The sequence below is a fragment of the Hyperolius riggenbachi genome, chromosome 7, assembly GCF_040937935.1.
Source record: "Hyperolius riggenbachi isolate aHypRig1 chromosome 7, aHypRig1.pri, whole genome shotgun sequence".
NCBI classification, from domain to species: Eukaryota; Metazoa; Chordata; class Amphibia; order Anura; family Hyperoliidae; genus Hyperolius; species Hyperolius riggenbachi.
In genome coordinates this window covers 295,255,214-295,281,945 of record NC_090652.1, presented here as the reverse complement: position 1 = coordinate 295,281,945, position 26,732 = coordinate 295,255,214, and the positions used below count along the sequence as shown (strand labels likewise).

At 43.5% G+C, this 26,732-nt stretch overlaps 1 protein-coding gene across 3 annotated transcripts in view; it reads left to right on the top strand.

Annotated features, from left to right (window-relative positions):
• CFAP65 (cilia and flagella associated protein 65) overlaps positions 1-26,732 on the top strand; it is a 120,726-nt gene that overhangs the window by 71,273 nt on the left and 22,721 nt on the right. For 2 of the 3 annotated variants that reach the window (XM_068245997.1, XM_068245995.1), the window contains 4 exons: positions 2,745-2,879; positions 6,956-7,267; positions 15,196-15,330; positions 19,263-19,545. In XM_068245997.1, the coding sequence (XP_068102098.1) occupies positions 2,745-2,879; positions 6,956-7,267; positions 15,196-15,330; positions 19,263-19,374 (694 nt within the window). In that variant the 3' untranslated portion in view covers positions 19,375-19,545. Of the gene's footprint in view, positions 1-2,744; positions 2,880-6,955; positions 7,268-15,195; positions 15,331-19,262; positions 19,546-26,732 lie in introns of those variants that run through there. The other variant, XM_068245996.1, reaches the window with a different exon arrangement.

The window sequence follows — 26,732 nt, the reverse complement described above, 5'->3', positions numbered from 1 at the left end:
GGCCCGTTTTCACGGCAGCCCCAGCCTAAATGACATCACAGACGTGCCCCACGTGCTATATACCGATAGTCACGTGGGAAATACAGCAAGGACACTCGAGGGACAGCGTGACAGGTAAAGTATAAATGCACTGGCACCGGAGGGGCACATAATACATTTTGAGTTACAACAGTCGGGGTTTCTATCTCTTACACAAGTCCTGCAAGCAGCCCTTCTGGAGTCTAGGGACTGTCGAAAACTTTTCGGCCTAGACAATATCTTATGTAGCTGTGCACATGCAGTTAACAATGGTGAGAGACCAGACAGATTTTTCTCCCACGGACCCTGCAGGCAAGCCTCTGCTCTGTAGCATGCTGTGTATATTTACTAGCTTGCCCGCCCTGCAATTGCTCTGTAATTTGGCGTTTATTTCCTTCATTCAGCCTAGTGTTTCACATTGCCTTATACAAAAACCTGAATTCACCAGGCACAGTGCCAGCCCTGAATCCTTAAATGAGAGGCAGCCTGGGGGGAAATCTCCCCCCTTCCCCCCTGGCCAGTCCTCCCCTGCTCCATTGTTAGACCTGAGCAGGACAATACTATAATAATTGGCTCTCTGCCTGTAATTGTAGCGTTCCTGATCATTCATGACTGTAGGTGCTGATGGGGGATATAGATTTCTCCAGGTATTATAGTCAGACCAGTAATGATGGTGTGTAGTTTACTTCCTTCTCACTGCTGTGTTTACTCACTGACCCTCCCTGATAGTTATCTTTAATGCTGATAACTCTGTGGAATTTGTGCTCCATGGTTCACACGGCTGTCGAAACACGGCGGTTGCAGTATTTCTCATTCAAACGTAATCAAGCGCTGTCCATTCAAATGAATAGAAGCACTTTTTAAAGCGGTCCTGAACTCAAAACTTAATCTCTGCTCTTAAAGATACGCAACAGCATAATAACCTTTACAGAAAAACATTTATTTTGTTACAGCTGATACAAATCCTGCAATAAATCTGCACTGTTTCTACTTCCTGCTTTCACAGAAGCAGACATAGGGTTAATCCCCTGTGCTTTCACATGAGCTTATCTGACTTATCTGCCATGGCAGTCAGGTGACACAGGGAGAAATCAAATTACAACTTGTGATTAGTCACAGATGAGGTGGAATTAGAGGCTACTCTCTAAATACACACAGGTAGCAGTTCTCTGTTTTCCTTCTGTCCTGTGCATGAGTTCGGGTCCACTTTAAAAGACGGTTACGACTTTTTACGTAGGGTTCGTGTAAAGCCATGCTAGATCCCGTCATTTTCTCTTGTCTTCGTTTGTATCACTGAAACTTTGTAACTTGAATCATTTGTAAATGAGAGACTGTCAAGACAAATTCTAGTAACATCGATCAGGCACAAGGTGGCGCTGAACATCTTTTAATGGAATATAAACTTGCCTCACAATTTGTTTCTGACTGGGTACCTGTTACTCAGCACTTTACAAATGCAAGGAGCTCAAAAATTCCAATTTTTTTAGAAGACATTTACATTTTTGGAATTATTATTTAAATGTGATCTCTAACATGGGATATGGGAGGAGCTATGAGAACTGGAGCAAAGGAAAATGGAGGTATCCCAGCTGATCAGTGTGCATGGCTTGGTTCCATAGTACAGCAGGGGTGTGGAACTGAAAAACTGAATGGGCTGTAAACTGAACACTACTACTAAGTCTAGGGCCAACCTCAATGTCGTGTGGCCACCTCCCTCCCTTACAAAGTTTCCTAGTGTTAAGTGGTCCTCCCTCCCTAATACAGTTCTATGTTGTCTAGTGGAACCCTCCCTGCCCCATACAGTTCCCTGGTGTCTAGTGAACCCCTCCTTGCCCCATACAGTTCCCTGGTGTCTAGTGGACCCCTCCCTGCCCCATACAGTTCCCTGGTGTCTAGTGGACCCCTCCCTGCCCCATACAGTTCCCCGGTGTCTAGTTGATCCCTTCCTGCCCCATACAGTTCCCTGGTGTCTAGTGGAACCCTCCTTGCCCCATACAGTTCCTTGGTGTCTAATGGACCCCTCCCTGCCCTATACAGTTCCCTGGTGTCTAGTGACCACTCTTACTTCCCTATGGTGTCTAGTGCTTTCCCCTTTCTTCCCCATATGGCTTCCCTGGTGTTCTAGGGCTTTATCTTTAATATAGCTTCCCTGGTGGTCTAGAGTGGGCCAAACATAAAGCAAGGTGGGGAAACCCCCTAAAGGCCAAATTTAATTTAATGGCTCTGAGGGCCAGATTTGGCCCGCAGAACGAAGTTTGACATATGTGGCCTAGAGTATGAAAACAAAAACTTTTTGGGCTAATAGATGACAATTATTTATTTTTTGTTTCATTGCCTTCCCTATTACACCATAAGGGAATCTGGGTTCTCTCCTGTTTGTTTTTCATTTCCTACTGGAAGAATGACAGAAACTCCAGACCCTAGTGGCCAGCTTGAGTCGGGAACCAATCAAAATGGCAGAGAGCACAAGTGCCAACCAATCACGCTAGCTCAGCTGCTATTACATCACTCACTCAACAACACCTGAGCTGACATGATTGGTTGGTGCTGGGTCCATTTCTTCACTGGTCCAAGTTTTTGCCCCTTGAGGTAGAGGGAGGGACAACGTCCACAAGTACGTCGCTCTTTATTGGTTGGGTGCCACCTACTTCTACCTATATTTCGTTGAGTCTATGCAATGGCAATTTTGAACAATAGAAGACAGTATTTATGTTTGTATTATATAGTCTCCGCAGGCAGAAGACAGAGAAGCCAGCACCTGTCACCCTTCAGCCTGAGACGGGAGAACCAGACAGACACCCAGAGAAGCCCACCAAGGCAATGCAGGAAATGGCTACAGACGTAATGGCTGCTGTGATCAGGTGAGATCCAGTTCTTGCAATCAGGTACTGACTAGTGCCATTCTTCAGCAGAGACCAGGTCAGCATCCTTCAACAGAGAGCTTATATCATGTAGAACAAGGACAAGGGCTTGTATGCCTCTCCTTGAGAAGGATTGGACAAAAAACTGTCCCCTAACCAATGAGCAAGTCCAGGGTTGTATGGGGCTCCATACACACGCCAGATGAAACTGGACCGATAACGACCACCTCTTCTGAGAACCTAGCATGTGTAGGCCCCGACCCCTCATGACTGCTCGGTCAGCAATCCAAAGTATGTCCTTTCGGCGCTGGCCGCGAGGTGCCTGACTTGAGTGCCGCTATAGCACTAGTGCTAAGACTCTGAGAGGGAATAATATTTTACCATGATGGGAATTTGATGTTGACGTACACATACGCCCAGCGATCCATCCTGGTTGGTCACTTTGGTCAATCTACAGCCCAGCGCTTACTTTACAACCTAACTTCACAAACTCGCTTGTCCGTCGTATATCCCAGGGCTGTGGAGTCAGAGTCAAGGAGTCAGAGCATTTTTTTCTACCTGTAGTAGAAGGTTTCATAAACTGAGGAGATGGAGTCGCATGATTTGTATACCCACTCCATAGTCCTGCAAGGAGGTTTCATCAACTGAGGAGTCAGAGTTGAAGTCAGATGATTTTTGATCTGACTCCACAGCCCTGGCCCCTCCGCCCACTGCATAGAAACCGTACACATCGCTAGCCTGCAGACATGTCCATCAGACTATGCCTTGCAGTGTCGCCCGTTGGGTCCATTGATTCTGCGTGTCTACAATCCTTTAGAGACATCTCTGGAACGTTTATGTACTTTGCATGATTTCATGATGACAACTCATGCAAACTCCAGTCCAGCACAGAGAGTTGTAAGAGTTTGAGATTTGGCCTCCTAGCCTTGCCTTTGCTGCAACCCATTTATGTTTGATGACAACAAGAGTCTTAAATGATATTGCATGTAAATGTACTACTGATTATTTAAGTTGTGATAGTTACGAATATAGAAAATGTGATGATGGTGTAATTTGCTAAGGTGAAGTAAAGGCCGGACCTGGCTAGACCTTTGCTCTGATGTACTTTTTGTATTTCAAAAACAAATGGTACAACACTGACTAAAAAATGTGGTGGCTGGATAGTGTACTGGCTAAGGGCTCTGCCTTTGACATGGGAGACCAGGGTTCAAATCCTGGCTAGGTCAAGTATCTATTCAGTAAGGAGTTCAAGGAAAGACTCCCTAACACTCCCTAACACTGCAGGGTGGCCTCTTGAGCGCATCCCAGTGGCTGCAGCTCTTGAGCGCTTTGAGTCCGACAGGAGAAATGCGCTATACAAATGTTCAGATTATTATTATTATTATTATTATTAAAAGGCCAAAAAGCCAACTTCACCCATGCAGGGCTGAGACAGGCATGTGCATATTCATGGTCCTAGAACATTATAACCCTCCCTACCCAAGTATGCATACACATCTCCAATTATGATTGGCCATTCACTGACCAATCAACATTGGATGTGTATACCAGGCTTTCAGGCCATGGCACAGACAGCAGTAGGGCGGTTCTAGACTTCCTGCTACCTGAAGCAAACTTTGGAGGATGCAATGCTGCCACGCCCACTCCCCCACCACCCGGAATGCTGATAAATATATACAGTGGTGTGAAAAACTATTTGCCCCCTTCCTGATTTCTTATTCTTTTGCATGTTTGTCACACTTAAATGTTTCTGCTCATCAAAAACCGTTAACTATTAGTCAAAGATAACATAATTGAACACAAAATGCAGTTTTAAATGATGTTTTTTATTATTTAGTGAGAAAAAAAAACTCCAAAGCTACATGGCCCTGTGTGAAAAAGTGATTGCCCCCCTTGTTAAAAAATAACTTAAAGGTGGTTTATTACACCTAAGTTCAATTTCTGTAGTCACCCCCAGGCCTGATTACTGCCACACCTGTTTCAATCAAGAAATCACTTAAATAGGAGCTATCTAACACAGAGAAGTAGACCAAAAGCACCTCAAAAGCTAGACATCATGCCAAGATCCAAAGAAATTCAGGAACAAATGAGAACAAAAGTACTGTAATTGAAATCTATCAGTCTGGTAAAGGTTATAAAGCCATTTCAAAAGCTTTGGGACTCCAGCGAACCACAGTGAGAGCCATTATCCACAAATGACAAACACATGGAACAGTGATGAACCTTCCCAGGAGTGGCCGGCCGACCAAAATTACCCCAAGAGCGCAGAGAAAACTCATCCGAGAGGCCACAAAAGACCCCAGGACAACATCTAAAGAACTGCAGGCCTCACTTGCCTCAATTAAGGTCAGTGTTCACGACTCCACCATAAGAAAGAGACTGGGCAAAAACGGCCTGCATGGAAGATATCCAAGGCGCAAACCACTTTTAAGCAAAAAGAACATTAAGGCTCGTCTCAATTTTGCTAAAAAAACATCTCAATGATTGCCAAGACTTTTGGGAAAATACCTTGTGGACCGATGAGACAAAAGTTGAACTTTTTGGAAGGTGCGTGTCCCGTTACATCTGGCGTAGAAGTAACACAGCATTTCAGCAAAAGAACATCATACCAACAGTAAAATATGGTGGTGGTAGTGTGATGGTCTGGGGTTGTTTTGCTGCTTCAGGACCTGGAAGGCTTGCTGTGATAGATGGAACCATGAATTCTACTGTCTGCCAAAAAATCCTGAAGGAGAATGTCCGGCCATCTGTTTGTCAACTCAAGCTGAAGCGATCTTGGGTGCTGCAGCAGAACAATGACCCAAAACACACCAGCAAATTCACCTCTGAATGGCTGAAGAAAAACAAAATGAAGACTTTGGAGAGGCCTAGTCAAAGTCCTGACCTGAATCCTATTGAGATGTTGTGGCATGACCTTAAAAAGGCGGTTCATGCTAGAAAACTTTAAAAATAAAGCTGAATTACAACAATTCTGCAAAGATGAGTGGGCCAAAATTCCTCCAGAGCGCGGTAAAAGATTCGTTGCAAGTTATCGCAAATGCTTGATTGCAGTTATTGCTGCTAAGGGTGGCCCAACCAGTTATTAGATTCAGGGGGCAATTTCTTTTTCACACAGGACCATGTAGGTTTTGAGGTTTTTTTCTCACTAAATAATAAAAAACATCATTTAAAACTGCATTTTGTGTTCAATTATGTTATCTTTGACTAATAGTTAACGGTTTTTGATGAGCAGAAACATTTAAGTGTGACAAACATGCAAAAGAATAAGAAATCAGGAAGGGGGCAAATAGTATATATATATATATATATATATATATATATATCCCATTATATATACCTCATATCATATATACTCCCCATATAATCCCCTTCACCAGCAAGAAATCATTATGGCCAGTCAGAGGGGAAGCATCCATTTAGGCAAGGATGCTGGCACCAGACTGGCCAATCACAGCCACCTGCTGTTCCTTTTGCTAACTGTTGCTGATGCTCTCATGGGCGGGACTACAGCACCGTCATTGGGCCAATCACTACACTCAGTCAGTAGCAGCGGGCAGCTGTGATTGGCCGATCTGGTTCCAGCACTCCCGCCTGATTGGTCGCGGCAGGTGCCATGGGTCAAATGTATTTGGGGATGCGTGAATGAGGAGGGTAGTGTGTGTGCCAGGAAGGCGGGTGGGAGAGGAGGCAGGAGCCAGGAAACTCAAATTGTTTGTCCAAACATCGCCCCCTAGATTTTGCCTCCTGTATCACAGGATTCAGATAGCTTCATGGTACGTCCGCCCCTGCACGGCAGGAAGCCCTTGCAAAGCCCTGCACTAGAGCTGCTGGTCTGCTTTGTATTCATTTTATTAGAGCCTTGTGTTTTGTCCAGGAAGGGAAAATTATTTTTCAATTTATCTGCTGTCAGATTAAAATTGGGCTAACATACCTAAAATGAGCATAAATATAGGATGCTAATCTGATCAACTAAGAAATGAAGGTGACAGTGACAGTCCACCATTTACAAAACATAGCTCCTCTAGTGAATAAATACTGTCTCTATGAAATGAAAATATATGCTGATTTTCCTGCAGGAATCTTTTGGATGACGCTCAGTTTCATGAAGCCCTGGAGGAGCTGCAGAACGATCCCCTCCCTTACTTTAGCCAGCTACGCAGCCAGGAAACTGACCCCAAACCAGGCAGCCCACCTGTGGCAGAGGAAGAGGAAGTAGGATCACAGGAAGAGGAAGTAGGATCAGAACAGACATCGTCAGGTAGCACGGCAGGACCAGGGGAGACGAGAGCAGACAACCCACCCATATCTGGAGGGAAGACAGCTGCAGAACATAAAGAAAATGACACAACTGTCTTCCAAGAAGAAGAACTCAAGGAAAGGATAAAAAGGTAACACAAAACCAGATCAAAAGTTTAAAGGATCCCCAAGGTGACGTGACATGATGAGATAGACATGTATATGTACAGTGCCAAGCACACAAACTATGCTGTGTTCCTTTTTTTTCTTTCTTTGCCTGGAATAGTTATACATCAGGTATGTAAGAAGCAGTTCCTGTCTGAGTCAGGAATGGGTCAGACTACAGTGTGCCCCTCACTCATAAGAAATGTAACTATAAAACACTTTCCTAGCAGAAAATGGCTTCTGAGAGCAGGAAAGAGTTAAAAGGGTCAATAGTTCATAGATTTTAGCTCTGGCATACGTCAATGAATGTGTCATTGAGCAAAAAAAAACAACAATAAAACTGTAAAAACTTACAAAGTAGATTTAAATATAAAACTGTGGAAAATTTTAAAAAGTTATTTTTAGGAGAAACATTTTGGGAAAAATCGTAATTAATGTAATCTATAATTGTAATCATTCGTAATTTCACGTAATTGTGTGCCGACTTGTAGTTAGTGGTTAATAGCAAAGCCCTCTTACATGCTATTGCCACCAAAAACCTTGAATTTTTGAGAAAATCGATTATAAAAGTGCAAAGAAAAAATAGTTCTTAAACTGTCATTTTTCTGAGTTAAAAATAAAAAAAAATTCCTCTGCATTTTCAAAATAGTTTTTTTCAAAAACTACACAATCTTTTTGAAAAATTATTTTGGGACTTGTACCCACTATTCTTCGTAACCTACAGTATGTAGCAATTATGGTGACAATAGCATGTACTTGCTATTCACCGCTGAAGTCGGCATGAAATTACGAATGACTACATGAAATTAATTGAATTTACAACTCGTAATTATGTATAGGCGTAATTGCGAAAATGTACGTAGAATTTCAGGTACTCGTAATTAGCTGATTACGATCACTAGTGCCAAAACCTCACACCCAAAACTTTCCACCCTGTCTAGTCTGCAGTACAGAAATAGTCACTTTGACCACCATAAATTCTACTTAAAGAGAACCCGAGGCCCTAGTGGCCCTGCCTGCATTAATAAAGCATAGCTCTCCCTTATCAGCCCATTCCCTACACATATGGCGATACTCCAGATACAAGAAAGGTTTACAGACAAAGATTCCCCTGTTACTCCCGCTATTTGGTAACCCCATGTTTCCCCCTGGACTAGACCCTAAAGCCTTTAAATGGTGGAAAGATAAAGAAATCACCCAATTAAAACATTTAGTAGTGAATGGCAAGATCCCCACATGGGACCAATTTAAATCTAAAACAAACGTACCTCCGTCTGAGTACTTTGCAGCAATGCAGCTATATCACTTCATAACATCTATAGGTGCAAAGGGCACAACTGTCCCCCAACGCTCATCATATGAGGCATGGTGCGACCTTAGACCATTAGAAGGAGGCCTCATATCCCTATTATACTCTACCCTTTCGCAGCCCCCCCAGCCACAAAAACTTAGGACCATGATATCTTGGGAATCAGACCTTGGGATCACTCTCACTCCAGAAAGATGGTCCAAGTGCTGTACCACCCTGTCAAAGGGAAGTAACCACTACTCCCACATCGAAACAAACTACAAACTCCTCCACCGTACATACATCACCCCCTCAAAAATCCACGCCATTGATGCCTCCAAATCCAATCTATGCTTTAGGAAATGTGGAAGAGTTGGAGACATTGCACAGATATGGTGGTACTGCCCGAAAGTTCAGAACTTCTGGGCCAGAATCACATCAGTAATTAATACTGCACTCGAATCCTCCCTAAGCCCTGACCCAGCACTTCTCCTGTTTGGGGATAAACCTCAAAAGTAGAAACATCCACCACATCGGCTAGCGCAACACATTGCTAAAGCTGCCAGATCACATATTGCCCGACAGTGGCTGCAACCAACACTCTCATTACAAATGGTAGATCAGATCTTATTAGATATTGTAATCTCGGAAAGGTTGCTTGCAATCACAAATGACACCTTTGAATCATATATCAAAACATGGCAGCCATGGATGAACGCCTCCACTTTGCTAGGCCTTCGGTCTTGTGCATTTTCCATTTAAAACTAGAACTTGCTTCTCCTCGACCTATGTTCTGTTATTTCATCTATCAAGTACCCTGTATAAAATGCTAATATATTTGTAGTACCGTTATTTTTGTGTTTATGACATGTCATGTTTTATTCGGAACCCTGCCCCACTTGGGGCATTATCTCATGGCTGTATGATGTTTTACTATTCTTTTCACAATAAAAATGTTTGAAACTAAAGAGAACCCGAGGCAGGTATTTTAAATCTTAAGAGAACACAGAGGCGTGTCCTTTGCACCATGACACACTTCTGTGTCTCGCTATTGCCGCCTCCAATCTTCCCGGGGTCTGCTGTGCCCCCCTGTAAAAAGCGCCAGGCTAGCAACAATCTCCTTGTATTTACCTGCAGCCTGTCAATTAGTCCATGTTCCCCCGCCTCTGTCCCCACCGCTGCCTGCCTCCGTGAGCTTCCTCCAATCGGAAGCTAAGCCGCAACCTACGAGGTACTCCCTCGGTCGCGGCTTAGCTTCCGATTGGAGGAAGCTCACGGAAGCGGGCAGTGGTGGGGACAGAGACGGGGGAGCATGGACTAATTGACAGGATGCAGGTAAATACAAGGTTAGCGACAAGCAGATTGTCGCTAGCCTGGCGCTTTTTACAGGGGGGCACAGCAGACCCCGGGGAGACTGGAGGCGGCAATAGCGAGACACAGAGGCGCGTCATTGTGCAAAGGACACGCCTCTGTGTTCTCTTAAGATTTAAAATACCTGCCTCGGGTTCTCTTTAAGGAGTCTTGCTGAGTTTTTATTGACTGATCCTATGGTTACGTCTTAGTTCATCTTCCTTCAGAGTCTTCAGCAGTTAGCATATAATCAGGTGACTAATTTAAGGGGCTCTTAATGGCTGTTCATGTTTATATAATCATGTCTCATCTCAGCCCTCTATGTAAGCTAAAGCAGGAAGTGGATGTGACATGATCACATGGTAACAACCAACCATTTAGAGACTTACAAATCAGTCACCTGACCAAAGTGGTCACATGCAGAGCCGGCACAAGGTCCTCCAGCACCCAAGGCTGAGACACCAAAGTGCGCCCCTCCATCCCTCCCACCCCAGCCACCACACACTGATTACTATTGGACTAACAGGCACCCCAGCCTCTCTCCCCCCCCCCCCCCCCCCAACACCTTAATCTCTAGTTATCTGGCTTGCAGTCACTGCCATGTCTCCCCTTTTCCTATCTCTCTCTGCTTCAAACAAAATAGGGGAATGATAGCTGGGTGAGTTGAGCGCCACTCCTACACTGCGCCCTGAGGCTGGAGCCTCTCTCGCCTCTACATCGGCCCGGCCCTGGTCACATGTCTTCCATTAATTCTCCTCCAGGAGAAATTATGTACAATGAATTAATCCTCTCTAATGCAGAACTAGACATGATCACATTCAGACACTTAGGAAAGAATGAACATTTCTATTCTACATGTGGCCTGTTTACTATTTTCATTGTTACCTTTGGTGCTGGCCTTACAGATAGATTTCAATTTTATGTAATTAATTCCAAAATAACAGCAAAATAATAAAAAGCCATATTCTGAATCATTTAGAATCATTATTTTTGCATAGATATGATTCTAACATTTCAGATCCAGTTGACAAATCATTGTTAAAAAGTATTTCCATTTTGTAGTAAGGCAACTATTTTTATCAAACTTATCAATTTGTATTATGATTGCATCTTACAATTTGGCCAGAATTAGCTGTCTTCAATGTTGTTGAGTGAAACACATATTTGCTTGATTCTCCTACAGTATGTATGTACAGGATATTTACATGCAAACTGTTAAAGGGTTTAAATAACCTCTTAGCAGTTTACCACCATTGAGTCCTCAATAAAAAGTAGAAGGCAACAGAATCTAAGTCTGTCACACTACATGACTCCTAAATTCTTACTAAGGTTGTCGGTGTCTCTTAATAATAAAACATTTGTCAGGTATATAGGGAACATTTTGTAATGGCCACAACAGGTATGCAGACCTAGGCATGCTGGTTGAGATTTCTTACCACCAGAAACAAAGCTTTTTTTTTAGGTATAGGCATAATAAGAAGTTGCCAAGCTTAGATAATACACTTCTAAACTGCTATAAAAGGATTGCTTAGTCAGCTGCGATGGTCCAGAGGTACTGCTTCTGTCTTTAAGGCATGAGGTCATGAGTTCGACTCCCGTGTCTGAAAGGAAAAAAAATCTAGTTTTCTGTACTGGGCTTAATCTTCATAAAATATTTTTTTTTTTCAAACATTGAGAAATGCAAGAAAATGTATCGATCTACAGTATAGTAACATGCCTAGATATTGGGCAAACACTCAAAGTGACATTAGAATGAGAATAGGGGAAAACAAAACAATGCTAATTAGTGGTTAGTTGCCCAAGTCCAGGAATACAGTAAATGGCATTCAGAAATGTGAATATCAAATATAGTTGTTGGATATACAGTAAATAGCATACCATGAAAAACGTTATTAATACTGCAAATATAACAACAGTGTAGTGAAATAAACCCCCTTCCCTACAATCCTACTAATGAGGAACACAAAAACACTGCTGGCAACATACAGAGCGGAGCTGCTTAAGTGATTTCACAGTGTTGACATAAACACAAAGACAATTGAACTGCATGTAATAATAAACCATCGAACAAATGCCAGGTGGCCAAACACAGCAACCCTAATAAAGGGGCTAAATGTGCCAACAAAATGTAAGAATGACAAGCTGACATGTCTCGTATTGGAATATCTACATCATCCGTCGATTTGAGATTTGAATGAGACAACAAGAGACCTTAGATCACAGTCATGGCATAAAACAAAGTTACAGATTGCCCAGCAAGCTCATGGTGAACCAGAAATCCTAGGAGTGTGTAAGAGGCTGAAAGAGACCAAAAAGCCTCCTTACTAAAATGCCATATAAAACAGGAGTTTGCCTTCTTAAAACAGAAGGATTTTGCAATTATTCAGATTGTAATGAGCATATGATGTCTCCCAGGATGCATCACTGCTGAATATGCAAATCATCCAGTGTTGTCCCTGATAGCTAAACTCACCTCCAGAACCGCTGGAATGCAATGATGTGGCAGCTTGTTAATATTATGGGGCCAAACTAATCCAACATACATACATGATCCTCATTAGTGCATATGACTCTATGGGGTAGGACTTGAAGCACCCAGAGTTACAGACTACCCAGCAAGCTCATGCTGAACCCGAACTCCTAGGAGTGTGTAAGGGGCTGAAAGAGACTAAAAAGCCTCCTTACATAAAACAATGCTCCACAGTGGAGAACATAGAGTGACCAGACGTCCCGGATTGCCCGGGACACATCCCGGATTCGGGGTCCGCTGTCCCAAGCTGCATGAGGTCTCGGGAAACGTCCCGCTTTTAGTAGCGGGACGCCCCGGCCTCAGGACTCTGGCCACTGTTTCTGCATGAACTGGCAGCGGCGTCTATAGACGCCGTGCCAGTTCATTGCCCGCAGCCCCGCTCCAGCCTCAATATTCCGGTGTTCCGACACCGGCAGATGAGCAGGGCTATGGCAAGATGGCTGCCGAAGCCCTGTACTGGAGACTATTTGTGTCTCCAGTACAGGGCTTCGGGCGCCATCTTGCCGTAGCCCTGTCCGCACAGGAGACGAGCAGGAGGAAGGTGGTCCCGGGAGCAGCGCGCCAGAGGCCGGAGACTTCTGCCAGGTGAGTAAATGCTTTCTTTTCCAGGTGAAATTTGCTCCCATTACGTTTCTTTTCTGGTGAAATGTTTGCCCGCATTGCATTTATTTTCTGGTGAAATGTTTGCCTGCATTGCGTTTCTTTTCTTGGGGAAATGTTTGCTCGCATTGCGTTTCTTTTCTGGGGAAATGTTTGCCCGCATTGCATTATTTTCTGGTGAAATGTTTGCCCGCATTGTGTTTATTTTGTACTGACATGTTGCCCGCATTGCGTTTATTTTGTACTGACATGTTGCCCGCATTGCGTTTATTTTGTACTGACATGTTGCCCGCATTGCGTTTATTTTGTACTGACATGTTGCCCGCATTGCGTTTATTTTGTACTGACGTTTGCTCGCATTGCGTTTATTTTGTGCTGACATGTTGCCCATTGCGTTTATTGTCCGGGGTAACTGTTACTGCATTTATTATTTAATGGTCATAGATGGCTATGTTTGCTGCTTTGTGGTTACGGTATATTATTAGCATCATACAGTTTCTGCACACCCATGATGCAAAGTCTCGTTTGTCCACATCATGGCGTAAACACTGCTTTCATATGCCTCGCTGATACATCATTACGTTAGCTCCGCCCATACAATGTCATGGCCACGCCCATTTTTTGCCGCGAGCCCCACACGCCCCCCCCCCCCCCCCGGTCTTCATCGCTGCGCGCTCCTCAGTCCTCCCCACTTTTCGCCCCCCCCCCCTCCCCCGGTCTTCATCGCTGCGCGCTCCTCAGTCCTCCCCACCCACTTTTCGCCCTCCCCACGCTCCCCCTCCCTGTCCCAGGTTGGACCCACAAAAATCTGGTCACTCTAGAGAACAGCATAAACACTTTACATGGGGTGCCAGTGTAGGTCATTGTAAGAGCCGTAGTAGAGCCTAGTGCCTCAGGCAAACCCCAGTATGGCTCATTCGGGATTTTGCTCTCTTTACATGTCTGAAGAAGCAGGTGCCTAGCCCGAGAAACGTGTTGCAATCTATTAAAGTTTTGTTCACTTGGATGAATAAAATGACAATTCTTAACCTCACCACTGAGTCCCCCGGAATCCAAAGAACTGCCCCCCCCCTCCCCCCAAGCAATCGGTTACGACTTTTGCCAGAAGATGAAAATGAACGAAGCTAATTATAGCAAATTTGTAGCACTAATTATAGAAATTAGTAGCAGCTATAATTCCCCCGCTACAGATATCACTAATTGACTGACACGGGTACTGTGGCCAACCGAGATGCCTCTGTGAACTCACGCTGCTCCTGTTCTCAGTCTGCAGCACCCACCAACACACTGCCAGCTTTCCTTCACCTCCAAATAAAAACTGTTTTTGTTAATTATATTTCACTTTGACACCTCTGAACCACATAATCATACCACCGTATGGGGGTATATCCCTTTGTTATTTTGTCTATACCTGCAGAGTGACTTTTTAACCCGAGTGGAGTTGGGTTTGTTCTCCTCAACAGCCTACTGTTGTACCACTGCAATTATTTGTTGTCTTAAAGTGGACCTGAACTCTTGCACAGGACAGAAGGAAAACAGAGAGAAATGCACCCTGTATGTATTTAGAGAATTTAGCCTAATTCTCCCTCATCTGAGATTAATCGCAAGTGTAATTTGATATCTCAGCAGTGTCAGCTGGCTGCCTTGGCAACACAGGATGTTAACCCTATGTCTGCTTCCATGAAAGCAGGAAGTAGATATTCTGCAGATTGATAGCAGTATTTCTATCAGCTGTAACAAAGAAATGTTTTTTCTGTAAAGGTTATTATGCAGTTTCTTATCTTTTAGAGCAGAGAGGAAGTTCTGAGTTCAGGTCTGCTTCAATCTCTGTGTCACAGACTTACTACACTATATTGGCTCTTCCCTTCCTCACACAGTCCCTCTTTTTATTCAGTGTAGATTATTGTTTCAAACCTTATAATAGACGCTGTGGACTTGTAATATCTCCATGCAGTGTCCTAGTGGCGTTGGGGAAGACTTACAGCGTGTATCTTGCCTAGACCACCGAAGTTTCCACAGACCGTTAGGCCCTTGTTGAATTCTGTAGGGCTATTACAAGCGGTTTGTTGTTTTGACTCTCCAGAAGCTACCAGGCACTGTCGTATCAGTTTCAGGCGGAGTGACCTAGTTCTCCATCTCTCTTGCAGAACTCCGTTGTTCAGCCATCTCATAGAGTCTGTTCTGGAGAACACTTTACAGAACATCATGACTGAAGCCAACCGAGGAGAGGTGGTGCTCACAACTCGTCCACGGGTCATCGCTCTGCCCCCTGCAACACCCAGGTACGTCACATCATCGGAATGACAACCATTCTACACAAGGCACATGACTTTACTTTGTTGGAGGCTCCTGTCTAAAATAGTCCACTGACTGTTGTTTACAAGTCCTATTTCCTGTTTCTTTGCAGAATCTTCCTGTTCATTTTTAGACAAAGGGTTTGATTCAAAAAAGGGTGCTAACATAGTTAGCACGCCTAAAAGCTTTGGATGTGCTAACAAGGGTTCTAAGTAGTTAGCACATGCAAACTACTTAGCACCCTAGTTAGCACATGCAAACTTCTTAGCACCCTAGTTAGCACATGCAAACTACTTAGCACCCTAGTTAGCACATGCAAATTACTACTTAGCACCGTGCTAACTAGGGTGCTAAGTAGTTTGCACGTGCTAACTACGGTGCTAAGTAGTTTGCATGTGCTAACTAGGGTGCTAAGTAGTTTGCATGTGCTAACTAGGGTGCTAAGTAGTTTGCATGTGCTAACTAGGGTGCTAAGTAGTTTGCATGTGCTAACTAGGGTGCTAAGTAGTTTGCATGTGCTAACTACGGTGCTAAGTAGTTTGCATGTGCTAACTACTTAGCACCCTAGTTAGCACGTGCAAAGCATGTTAGCACATGCAAAGTAGCTTTTCACTGGCATGCTAACACTTAGCACCCTTTTGTGAATCAAGCCCAAAGTTTGCTATAAAAGAAGTAATGTTGGGAGTGTCAATGTCATATTTAATTGGTAACTGTGTACGGGTAACCTACAGGTAAAACTCTAAAAATTATAATATTGTGCAAAAGTTCATTTATTTCAGTAATTCAACTTAAAGAGGAGCTTGTAATGAATAGCGGAGATGCCGCCGCGTGGGCAAGCGGCAGGGCGGCTATCTCCGCGTTCCAGTCGGCGGCTTCTGCTGCGCAGCAACATGCTGCTGGTTCGCCTGGTCCTTCTAGTGCACACAGATTGAGAGCTACGCCAGGCGACAGGATCTTTGTGCTAGCAGAAGGGGAGTCAGCTGATCATGCCGATCAGCTGATCCCAGCTATGCTCCGGATTGGCTGAGTGACTGGGGCGGCGCTGTGGAGCGCTCTGGGTATATACAGGACTTGCCTGGCAGTTGCAAGTTGTCTGCTGTTGCGAATGCTTACATGTGAGCGCTCAGACCCCAGTCAGATCTTACAGTGTGTTAGAACCAGACGGAGCTGGGAATTCACACTTAGTCAGATTCCGTTGATAGCCTTAAAAGTATTATTGTATTGTGAGACATTGCTACTGTTTATGTGTTAGACTAGTTCCCAGGTGTTGAAACCAAGGACTTCACACCTAAGACTAGGAGATTGCTACATTGCTACTGTTTATGTGTTAGACTAGTTCCCAGGTGTTGAAACCAAGGACTTCACACCTAGATTAGGATTGACATATATACTGTTACCTGTTATGATCTCTGGCTTTCCTGACCACTCTCCTGCTTACTGATTCGTGTACCTTTGCCTATCTGATATCCTGTTGCCGACATTGCCTGTACCCGGATACTGAATCAGTCTTCCGTCTCTGTACTTTATCTGTCCGTGTGTTGCCGACCTGGCTTGTCTGACCTTTCTGGCTGTCACTCATCCCTTGGGTGATCAGCCTTACTGTACTGTCCGTGACACTAGCTCTTCAGGTGTTCATTAGCTGCGAGTGTCATCTGCTCCTCAGAAGACCATCTTGCAGCTCAGGCAGTGGTCTCTACCCCTCAGGAGTCCACTGGCTGCAGTATAGTCTGATTCCCAGTCCATTAGGGAATCCTTGGCTGCAGCACAGTCTGATTCCCTGCTCCTCAGGGAATCCTCGGGTGCTGTACAGTCTGTATCTCCTCCACTTAAGGAGATCATCTTTAGCACAGTCAGTGGTAACCTGCCCCTCAGGGGTCCACTGACTGCAGTGCAGTCTGATTCCCTGCTCTTCAGGGAATCCTTGGCTGCAGTAGTGTCTGTATCTCCCGCTCCTCGGGAGATAACTTACTTGTTTACTGTTGCACCAAACACATTATCACATTGGGTGTCCTGTGTCTAGCTATACTAGTATTATTGGTGATTCTGCAGACCACCACATAATCAGGTATAGTATCTGTATTATTGGTGATACTGCAGATCACCAATAATCAGAAAAAACTCTGTATTGCTGACACCAATCGTTGCAGAGTCGTTACAGAGCTTTAGCAAGAAGAGGAAAAAAATAAATCAATACATTGCCAAAGTGAGAAGTTAAAAAATAGAAGAGAGATCAAGAATTGATCGATATTCGCCATTTAATTCATTCATATTGTTGGATCCACAATCAGCCTGCAGGTCATCATCTTTACTACTGGCAGACATAAAAACAACTAGACAGTACTAACTGCCATTATTTATAACCACACCCATTAACCTTGCAATAGGCTAAAAGGTTTTTCTTTATAGATATACGTACGCACAGAGGGATATACTGGTTGCTTGGCAGTTCCCACAATGCAACAAGCTTCACAGACAGGAAACTGTCAGGACCTAGGTCCTGACATCACACTGTGGGAGGGGTTTCACCACAATAACAGCCATACAGACTCCCCTGATGGTCTATTTTACAAGAGGTAAATATTTCTCATGGGAAAGGAGGTATTGGCTACTGATTGGGATGAAGTTCATTCCTTTTTCACAATGTTCTAATGGTCAGAGATTTTGATTTTGGGGTTTTCATAAGCTATAAGCCATAATCATAAAACATATAACAAATAAAGGCTTCAAATATCTCGCTTTGCATATATTAGTTTCACCTTTTAAGTTGAATTACTGAAGTAAATGAACTTCTGCACGAGTTTCACCTGTAGGATTTTGTTTCTACAATAAGCCCAGAATGTTTTCCTTTTTTTCCTTTGGCTGGAGGAGTGGGAGATGACGATCTTTGTCAGGTTTTTAGCTGGGCCTTGTGGTCCCACCATAGAGTTCCATCCTCTGTTCCTGTCCTGGAGACAATTTATGACACTTATGTTGAGCACAATTTTGCATTACACATTTGTAGAAGGTATTTATAAATGTTACTGTCAAGCTGCAGAGGGCTAGGGGTATATGACATGGAGGGGCTTAGAGCCAAGTTTAGATCGGAAAGTGGGAAGGTAAGTGGGGGAACCAGGAAGACTTGATTGGCAAGAAAGTGTGCATTTTGTATGTAAATATTTCCTGTCTCCAGAGGTCAGGATCCTATTCTGGAACTGGGCATCTTTTTTCAGCACTACTCTAAAATATACTTGTAGTGATTTAAAAAAATAAATACTTACTTCAGTAATGGGATCCCTCTGGTCCAGAGGCTTCCCGGATCCTGGTAGAGCCCACCGTTCCAGCACAGGGCCCCTCTATACCAATTCCACTTGTGGCAATTTAATAGAAATCTTCTGGCCAAATTCCAGGTAGTTAACTAGTGCATCTGTACAGGGCATAGGTAAGTAAGTTCTGCATTGGCCTAGTAGAATAAAGTGTGGCTTCAATCTACTGGGCATGTGTGGAGATTACTCGCACATGCCCTGTGACATGCTTGTCCATGGCCAGGAGTGCAGACAGGCAAAAGATGAAGAGGAACTCTGTGTTGGAACAGTGGGCTCTATGAGGATCTAGGTAACCCCCGGACCAACCAGAGGCTTCCACCTACTAAGAAAAGTATCTAACTTTAAAAAAAATACCTCCAGGTATACTTTAAGTTTCTCAGTAAGCCTGTGTCCTTGTGTCATATGTACAGTCAGATCTGTGGAGGACGTGCGGCCTTGCCTTGTACCAGGGGGCAAGTCTCTCACTGTACCCACACACAGAAGGTACACGACACCCAGCCAGAGATCTCCCTGTCCCAGCTGACAAAGGCTTAGCACAATTTATGGCTGAGCAAACACCAGAGTCCTGTGGTTTCTGTAAGCAAATATCACAGCTCTGTGCTCTGTCTTCACCACAGGGGCATCACACCGACCTCCTCCGCCCGAACACCTCCAGTGGGACACAATGAACCATCCACTTCACCATCGCCTGAAAATCAGAGACCCTCTCTACCTCCGGAAACTCAATAGAGGACTCCACGTCCAGAACACAGTGTCATGTGGCAAGGTCACCTGGCCTAGGGCTCAATAACGAGATGAATTCCTGGAAGGACGCAATTAATAACACTTATCCACTTCTACAATTTCAGTGCAATATTTAAAGTGTAACTGTTGGGCATAAAATCAAAAATCTATTCTTTATTTTTATCTGGTACTTTTCTTGTTGATAAATTATCATTCCCCAGTTTACCTGACTCTTATTTGGTGCATTGTTGCACAAAGGAAGTTCCAGGGCATTCTGGGTTGTCCTTTTTTGCTTATTTCCCCTCAGGCTTAACTAATGTAGCCTGATTGGCTGAAGCCTCTTTCCCTCCTGTTTTCCCCTCCCACACTTCTGTTGCTCTCTACAAAGTAGACAGAGGCGCCAAAAGTATAAAAAATGGTAAAAACTTTAAAACATGGAAGTGGGGGGAGGTGGACCCTCGACCACTCCAAAGGATATGACAAATGAACGTGTCAAGTTACAACACAAAAATACTTTTATTATTTGTATACTCCACAAGACAATACGCAACGCGTTTCACGTGCATAACCCCGCTTCATCAGGCAGTGAGAGGAGGAGTACAAAGCAAATGTCATCCATGTCTGGGAAGAGGCGCTATTTTTGTGTTGTAATCTACAGAGAGCAACTTCTTAATCCTGAGTGGGGACAGGCTTGTTCTCCCCACCTGCCTATACAGTGGTTGCCTAGGAGGTAACCCTGGTTTGTGAGTATCCATTCACTTATTTCTATTTCCTCACTTTTTCCAAAACTTACTATACCATATTGGGCTCTCGGTGTCCCTGTTCTGTCTTCTGTTGCTCTCTGATTGGCCAATATTTCTCATGCTGAGACAATGACCTTTCTATTGTGAAGGGTGGGCTATGCATAGACAATCAGGCAGAGGGGAGTAAGGCAGGAAATGTAGAAAAATGACTAAAATCAAAGCGTGGACAGTGCAATACATACAGTAGTTTGCAAAAGTATTCGGCCCTCTCGAAGTTTTCCACATTTTGTCACATTACCGCCACAAACATGAATCAATGTTATTGGAATTTCACATGAAAGATCAATACAAAGTGGTGTACACGTGAGAAGTGGAACGAAAATCATACGATTCCAAACTTTTTTTTACAAATAAATAACTGCAAAGTGGGGTGTGTGTAATTATTCAGCCCCCTAAGTCAATACTTTGTAGAATCAAGTTTTGCTGCAATTACAGCTGCCAGTCTTTTAGGGTATGTCTCTACCAGCTTTGAACATATAGAGACTGAAATCCTTGCCCATTCTTCTTTGCGAAACAGCTCCAGCTCAGTCAGATTAGATGGACAGCGTTTGTGAACAGTTGTTTTCAGACCTTGCCACAGATTCTCGATTGGATTTAGATCTGGACTTTGACTGGGCCATTCTAACACCTAGATATGTTTTGTTTTAAACCATTCCATTGTTGTCCTGGCTTTATGTTTAGGATCGTTGTCCTGCTGGAAGGTGAACATCCGCCCCAGTCTCAGGTCTTTTGCAGTCTCCAAGAGGTTTTCTTCCAAGTTTTCCCTGTATTTGGCTCCATCCATCTTCCCATCAACTCTGACCAGCTTCCCTGTCCCTGCTGAAGAGAAGCACCCCCAGAGCATGATGCTGCCACCACCATATTTGACAGTGGGTATGGTGTGTTCAGAGTGATGTGCAGTGTTAGTTTTCCCCACACATAGCGTTTTGCATTTTGGCCAAAAAGTTCCATTTTGGTCTCATCTGACCAGAGCACCTTCTTCCACATGGTTGCTGTGCCCCCCACATGGCTTGTGGCAAACTGCAACTGGGACTTCTTATGCTTAACTGTTAACAATGCCTTTCTTCTTGACACTCTTTCATAAATTTTTAGGAGGAGGATATATACTATTGTTTATCTCATCAGTTTATTTTTACCTTGGATGTCCTTTAAAGCAAACCTGAAGTGACAATAAAATGATGAAATAATGTTTTGTATGTATAGTGTACAGTAGTTAAGAAATAGAACATTAGTAGCAAAGAAGAGTCTCATAATGTTTTCCAGTACAGGAAGAGTTAAAACACTTCATTTGTTATCTATGCAAGAGCTGCTCTGAGTAGGGTGGAATACAGTCCTGTTTTCTGAAGCACCAGCAGCCAAGAAACAGCAAGGGACAGCTTGAGATAAGGTTTTACTGCAGAAAAGTTCAAAACGTCATTAGCTCTGCTTTGTTTTAAAGCTTATGATACAGAGTACTGCAAATATGACAGAATGATGCAAAGTTAAGCTATATAACTGAAAATAAAAATATAAATCTGTTTTCTTTGCTACTAATGTTCTATTCATTATCCATAGCACGCATGCAATTCATTATATCATACTTTTTTTTTTTTTTTGCTTCAGGCCCGCTTTTAAAGGGATCCCGAGCAGGTTTGTAAAATCACAATTTGTAATTACCCGGGGCTTCCTCCAGCCCACCGTAGGCCGCGAGGTCCCCCGATGTTCTCTTGGCTTCTCTCCCGATCCCGCTGGCGACTCCGTTAATTGGCAACTTCCACCTGAAGTCTCCAGTAGGAGTCCCTGCCGCGCACGTTATGTGTCATCACGCCGGCCGCTACGCATCGTCACACCGGCCAGCGTGAGAGTCCTGCGCTTGCGCGGTTCATAGTTAAAGAACGACGTATGACGCATAACGTGCGTGGCGGGGGCGCATACTGGCAACTTCCGCCTGAATTAACAGAGCCGCCAGCTGGGACCGGGAAAGGAGGCAGGACGACGCCGGGGGACCTCGCAGCCTACGGTGGGCTGGAGGAAGCCAGAGGTAAGTACAAATTGCTCAGTATCCCTTTAAACAATTCATCTAGTAGTTTTGACATCACAAAGTCCCTAACTAATCTGATGTCACCAATTTCCAAAAAACTGACAGACTGCATATGTCGTGATTTGTGCCCATCTGTAAAAATGTCCACCACGTGTAATATTTGGCCTTACTAATAAACAGCCCCATTTCTGTCCCATGTGACTGTACACCATGACCGATGTCAGAGTCTATTCCTATTGTGTGAGGGATTCTGTGTCCCGCCAGCATTGTGCTGTGCAGAGCTGCCAGTAAGTTATTCTATGACCCATAACTGAGTGACCTCTGAGAGCAGCAGCACTGCACACACGAGGGCGGAGAACCAGCACAGATCCTTCCATTAATCCAATGCGTTTTGTGTCTTACAACACACTAGCATGCTTTGATGTTAGTGGTGTACTTTATTTCACTTCCTACCTGTATCCGCACAGTGTCAATACTGCAGGCACCACTTCAGCAGCCAAGCAGAGCAGGACTTGGGACGCAGCCCGACTATTGTTACATGAAAGATCCTCGGGGAGTTTTGCAACAGAGTGCAAACATTGCACAGCACTCCAGTGACTGAGGCTGCAGGAACCCGACAACTGTTGTGAAACTTCAGAATGTGGAGGGGTTATTAATTTCATATAGCATAAAAAAATGAAGCGTGGCATGGTACTGCAAAGGAAGGAGGAGGATTGCTTTAGAAACAGGGGGGACAAAGTTTTACAGGATTGAACTTCATCCCAATCAGTAACTGATACCCCCTTTCCCATGAGAAATCTTTTCCTTTTCTCAAACGGATCATCAGGGGGGTCTGTATGGTTGATATTGTGATGAAACCCCTCCCACAGTGTGATGTCATGACCATGGTCCTGACAGTTTGCCGTCTGTGAACCTTGTTGCATAGTGGGAAATAACAGCTGTTTCCAACTGCCAAGCAACCAGTATCTCCCTCTGTGCATAGAATTCTCAGTAACGAACCATCCGCACAGATCACCTGGCAGCACTAAAGATGTCACCACCTGTGATAAATTACAGAATGTGAATGAAGGAGAGGAAAGATTTTACAATGGCCAAACACAGACTAAATCTATAAATTAATATTGTAAACAATAAGCAATTTTATTCATTGTGTTATTTTCACTGTTATGTGCATCAACCTAAAAGTCGCCTAAGGCCTCACCTTGCAGGATTTACAGGTGCTTAACCACTTCAGGACCACAGTCTTTTCGCCCCTTAAGGACTAGAGCCTTTTTCTCCATTCAGACCACTGCAGCTTTCACGGTTTATTGCTCGGTCATACAACCTACCACCTAAATGAATTTTACCTCCTTTTCTTGTCACTAATACAGCTTTCTTTTGCTGCTATTTGTTTGCTGCTGCGAGTTTTAGTTTTTATTATATTCATCAAAAAAGACATGAATTTTGGCAAAAAAATGACTTTTTTAACTTGCTGTGCTGACATTTTTCAAATAAAGTAAAATTTCCTATACATTTGAGCGCGAAAGTTATTCTGCTACATGTCTTTGATAAAAAAAAAACCATTCAGTGTATATTTATTGGATTGGGTAAAAGTTATAGCGTTTACAAACTATGGTGCCAAAAGTGAATTTTCCCATTTTCAAGCATCTCTGACTTTTCTGCGCACCTGTCAGGTTTCATGAGGGGCTAAAATTCCAGGATAGTACAAATACCCCCCAAATGACCCCATTTTGGAAAGAAGACATCCCAAAGTATTCAGTGAGAGGCATGGTGAGTTCATAGAAGATTTTATTTTTTGTCACAAGTTAGCGGAAAATGACACTTTCTGACAAAAAAAAGAAAAAAAAAAAGTTTCCATTTCTTCTAACTTGCGACAAAAAAAAATGAAATCTGCCACAGACTCACTATGCTCCTCTCTGAATACCTTGAAGTGTCTACTTTCCAAAATGGGGTCATTTGTGGGGTGTGTTCACTGTCCTGGCATTTTGGGGGGTGCCTAATTGTAAGCACCCCTGTAAAGCCTAAAGATGCTCATTGGACTTTTGGCCCCTTAGCGCAGTTAGGCTGTAAAAAAGTGCCACACATGTGGTATTGCCATACTCAGGAGAAGTAGTATAATGTGTTTTGGGGTGTATTTTTACACATACCCATGCTGGGTGGGAGAAATATCTCCGTAAATGACAATTGTTTAATTTTTTTTACACACAATTGTCTATTTATAGAGGGATTTCTCCCACTCAGCATGGGTATGTGTAAAAATACACCCCAAAACACATTATACTACTTCTCCTGAGTACGGCGATACCACATGTGTGGCACTTTTTTGCACCCTAACTGCGCTAAGGGGCCCAAAGTTCAATGAGTACCTTTAGGATTTCACAGGTCATTTTGAGAAATTTCGTTTCAAGACTACTCCTCACGGTTTAGGGCCCCTAAAATGCCAGGACAGTATAGGAACCCCACAAATTACCCCATTTTAGAAAGAAGACACCCCAAGGTATTCCGTTAGGAGGATGGTGAGTTCATAGAAGATTTTTTTTTTTTGTCACAAGTTAGCGGAAATTGATTTTAATTGTTTTTTTTCACAAAGTGTCATTTTCCGCTAACTTGTGACAAAAAATAAAATCTTCTATGAACTCACCATACTCCTAACGGAATACCTTGGGGTGTCTTCTTTCTAAAATGGGGTCATTTGTGGGGTTCCTATACTGTCCTGGCATTTTAGGGGCCCTAAACCGTGAGGAGTAGTCTTGAAACGAAATTTCTCAAAATGACCTGTGAAATCCTAAAGGTACTCATTGAACTTTGGGCCCCTTAGCGCAGTTAGGGTGCAAAAAAGTGCCACACATGTGGTATCGCCGTACTCAGGAGAAGTAGTATAATGTGTTTTGGGGTGTATTTTTACACATACCCATGCTGAGTGGGAGAAATCCCTCTATAAATAGACAATTGTGTGTAAAAAAAATTAAACAATTGTCATTTACGGAGATATTTCTCCCACCCAGCATGGGTATGTGTAAAAATACACCCCAAAACACATTATACTACTTCTTCTGAGTACGGCGATACCACATGTGTGACACTTTTTTGCAACCTAGGTGCGCTAAGGGGCCTAACGTCCTATTCACAGGTCATTTTGAGGCATTTGGATTCTAGACTACTGCTCACGGTTTAGGGCCCCTAAAATGCCAGGGCAGTATAGGAACCCCACAAGTGACCCCATTTTAGAAAGAAGACACCCCAAGGTATTCTGTTAGGAGTATGGTGAGTTCATAGAAGATTTTTTTTTTTGTCACAAGTTAGCGGAAAATGACACTTTGTGAAAAAAAAAACAATACATATCAATTTCCGCTAACTTGTGACAAAAAATAAAATCTTCTATGAACTTATCATACACCTAACAGAATACCTTGGGTGTCTTCTTTCTAAAATGGGGTCACTTGTGGGGTTCCTATACTGCCCTGGCATTTTAGGGGCCCTAAACCGTGAGGAGTAGTCTTGAACCCAAATGTCTCAAAATGACCTGTGAAATCCTAAAGGTACTCATTGGACTTTGGGCCCCTTAGCACAGTTAGGCTGCAAAAAAGTGTCACACATGTGCTATCGCCGTACTCAGAAGAAGTAGTATAATGTGTTTTGTGGTGTATTTTTACATATAACCATGCTGGGTGGGAGAAATATCTCTGTAAATGACACATTTTTGATTTTTTTTTACACACAATTGTCCATTTACAGAGAGATTTCTCCCACCCAGCATGGATATGTGTAAAAATACACCACAAAACACATTATACTACTTCTCCTGAGTATGGCGATACCACATGTGTGACACTTTTTTGCAGCCTAGGTGCGCTAAGGGGCCCAACGTCCTATTCACAGGTCATTTTGAGGCATTTGTTTTCTAGACTACTCCTCACGGTTTAGGGCCCCTAAAATGCCAGGGCAGTATAGGAACCCCACAAGTGACCCCATTTTAGAAAGAAGACACCCCAAGGTATTCCGTTAGGGGTATGGTGAGTTCATAGAAGATTTTATTTTTTGTCACAAGTTAGTGAAAAATGACACTTTGTGAAAAAAACAATAAAAATCCAATTTCCGCTAACTTTTGACAAAAAATAAAATCTTCTATGAACTCATCATACACCTAACAGAATACCTTGGGGTGTCTTCTTTCTAAAATGGGGTCACTTGTGGGGACCCTATACTGCCCTGGCATTTTACGGGCCCAAAACTGTGAGTAGTCTGGAAACCAAATTTCTCAAAATGACTGTTCAGGGGTATAAGCATCTGCAAATTTTGATGACAGGTGGTCTATGAGGGGGCAAATTTTGTGGAACCTTTCATAAGCAGGGTGGCCTCTTAGATGACAGGATGTTTTGGGCCTGATCTGATGGATAGGAGTGCTAGGGGGGTGACAGGAGGTGATTGATGGGTGTCTCAGGGGGCGGTTAGAGGGGAAAATAGATGCAATCAATGCACTGGGGAGGTGATCGGAAGGGGGTCTGAGGGGGATCTGAGGGTTTGGCCGAGTGATCAGGAGC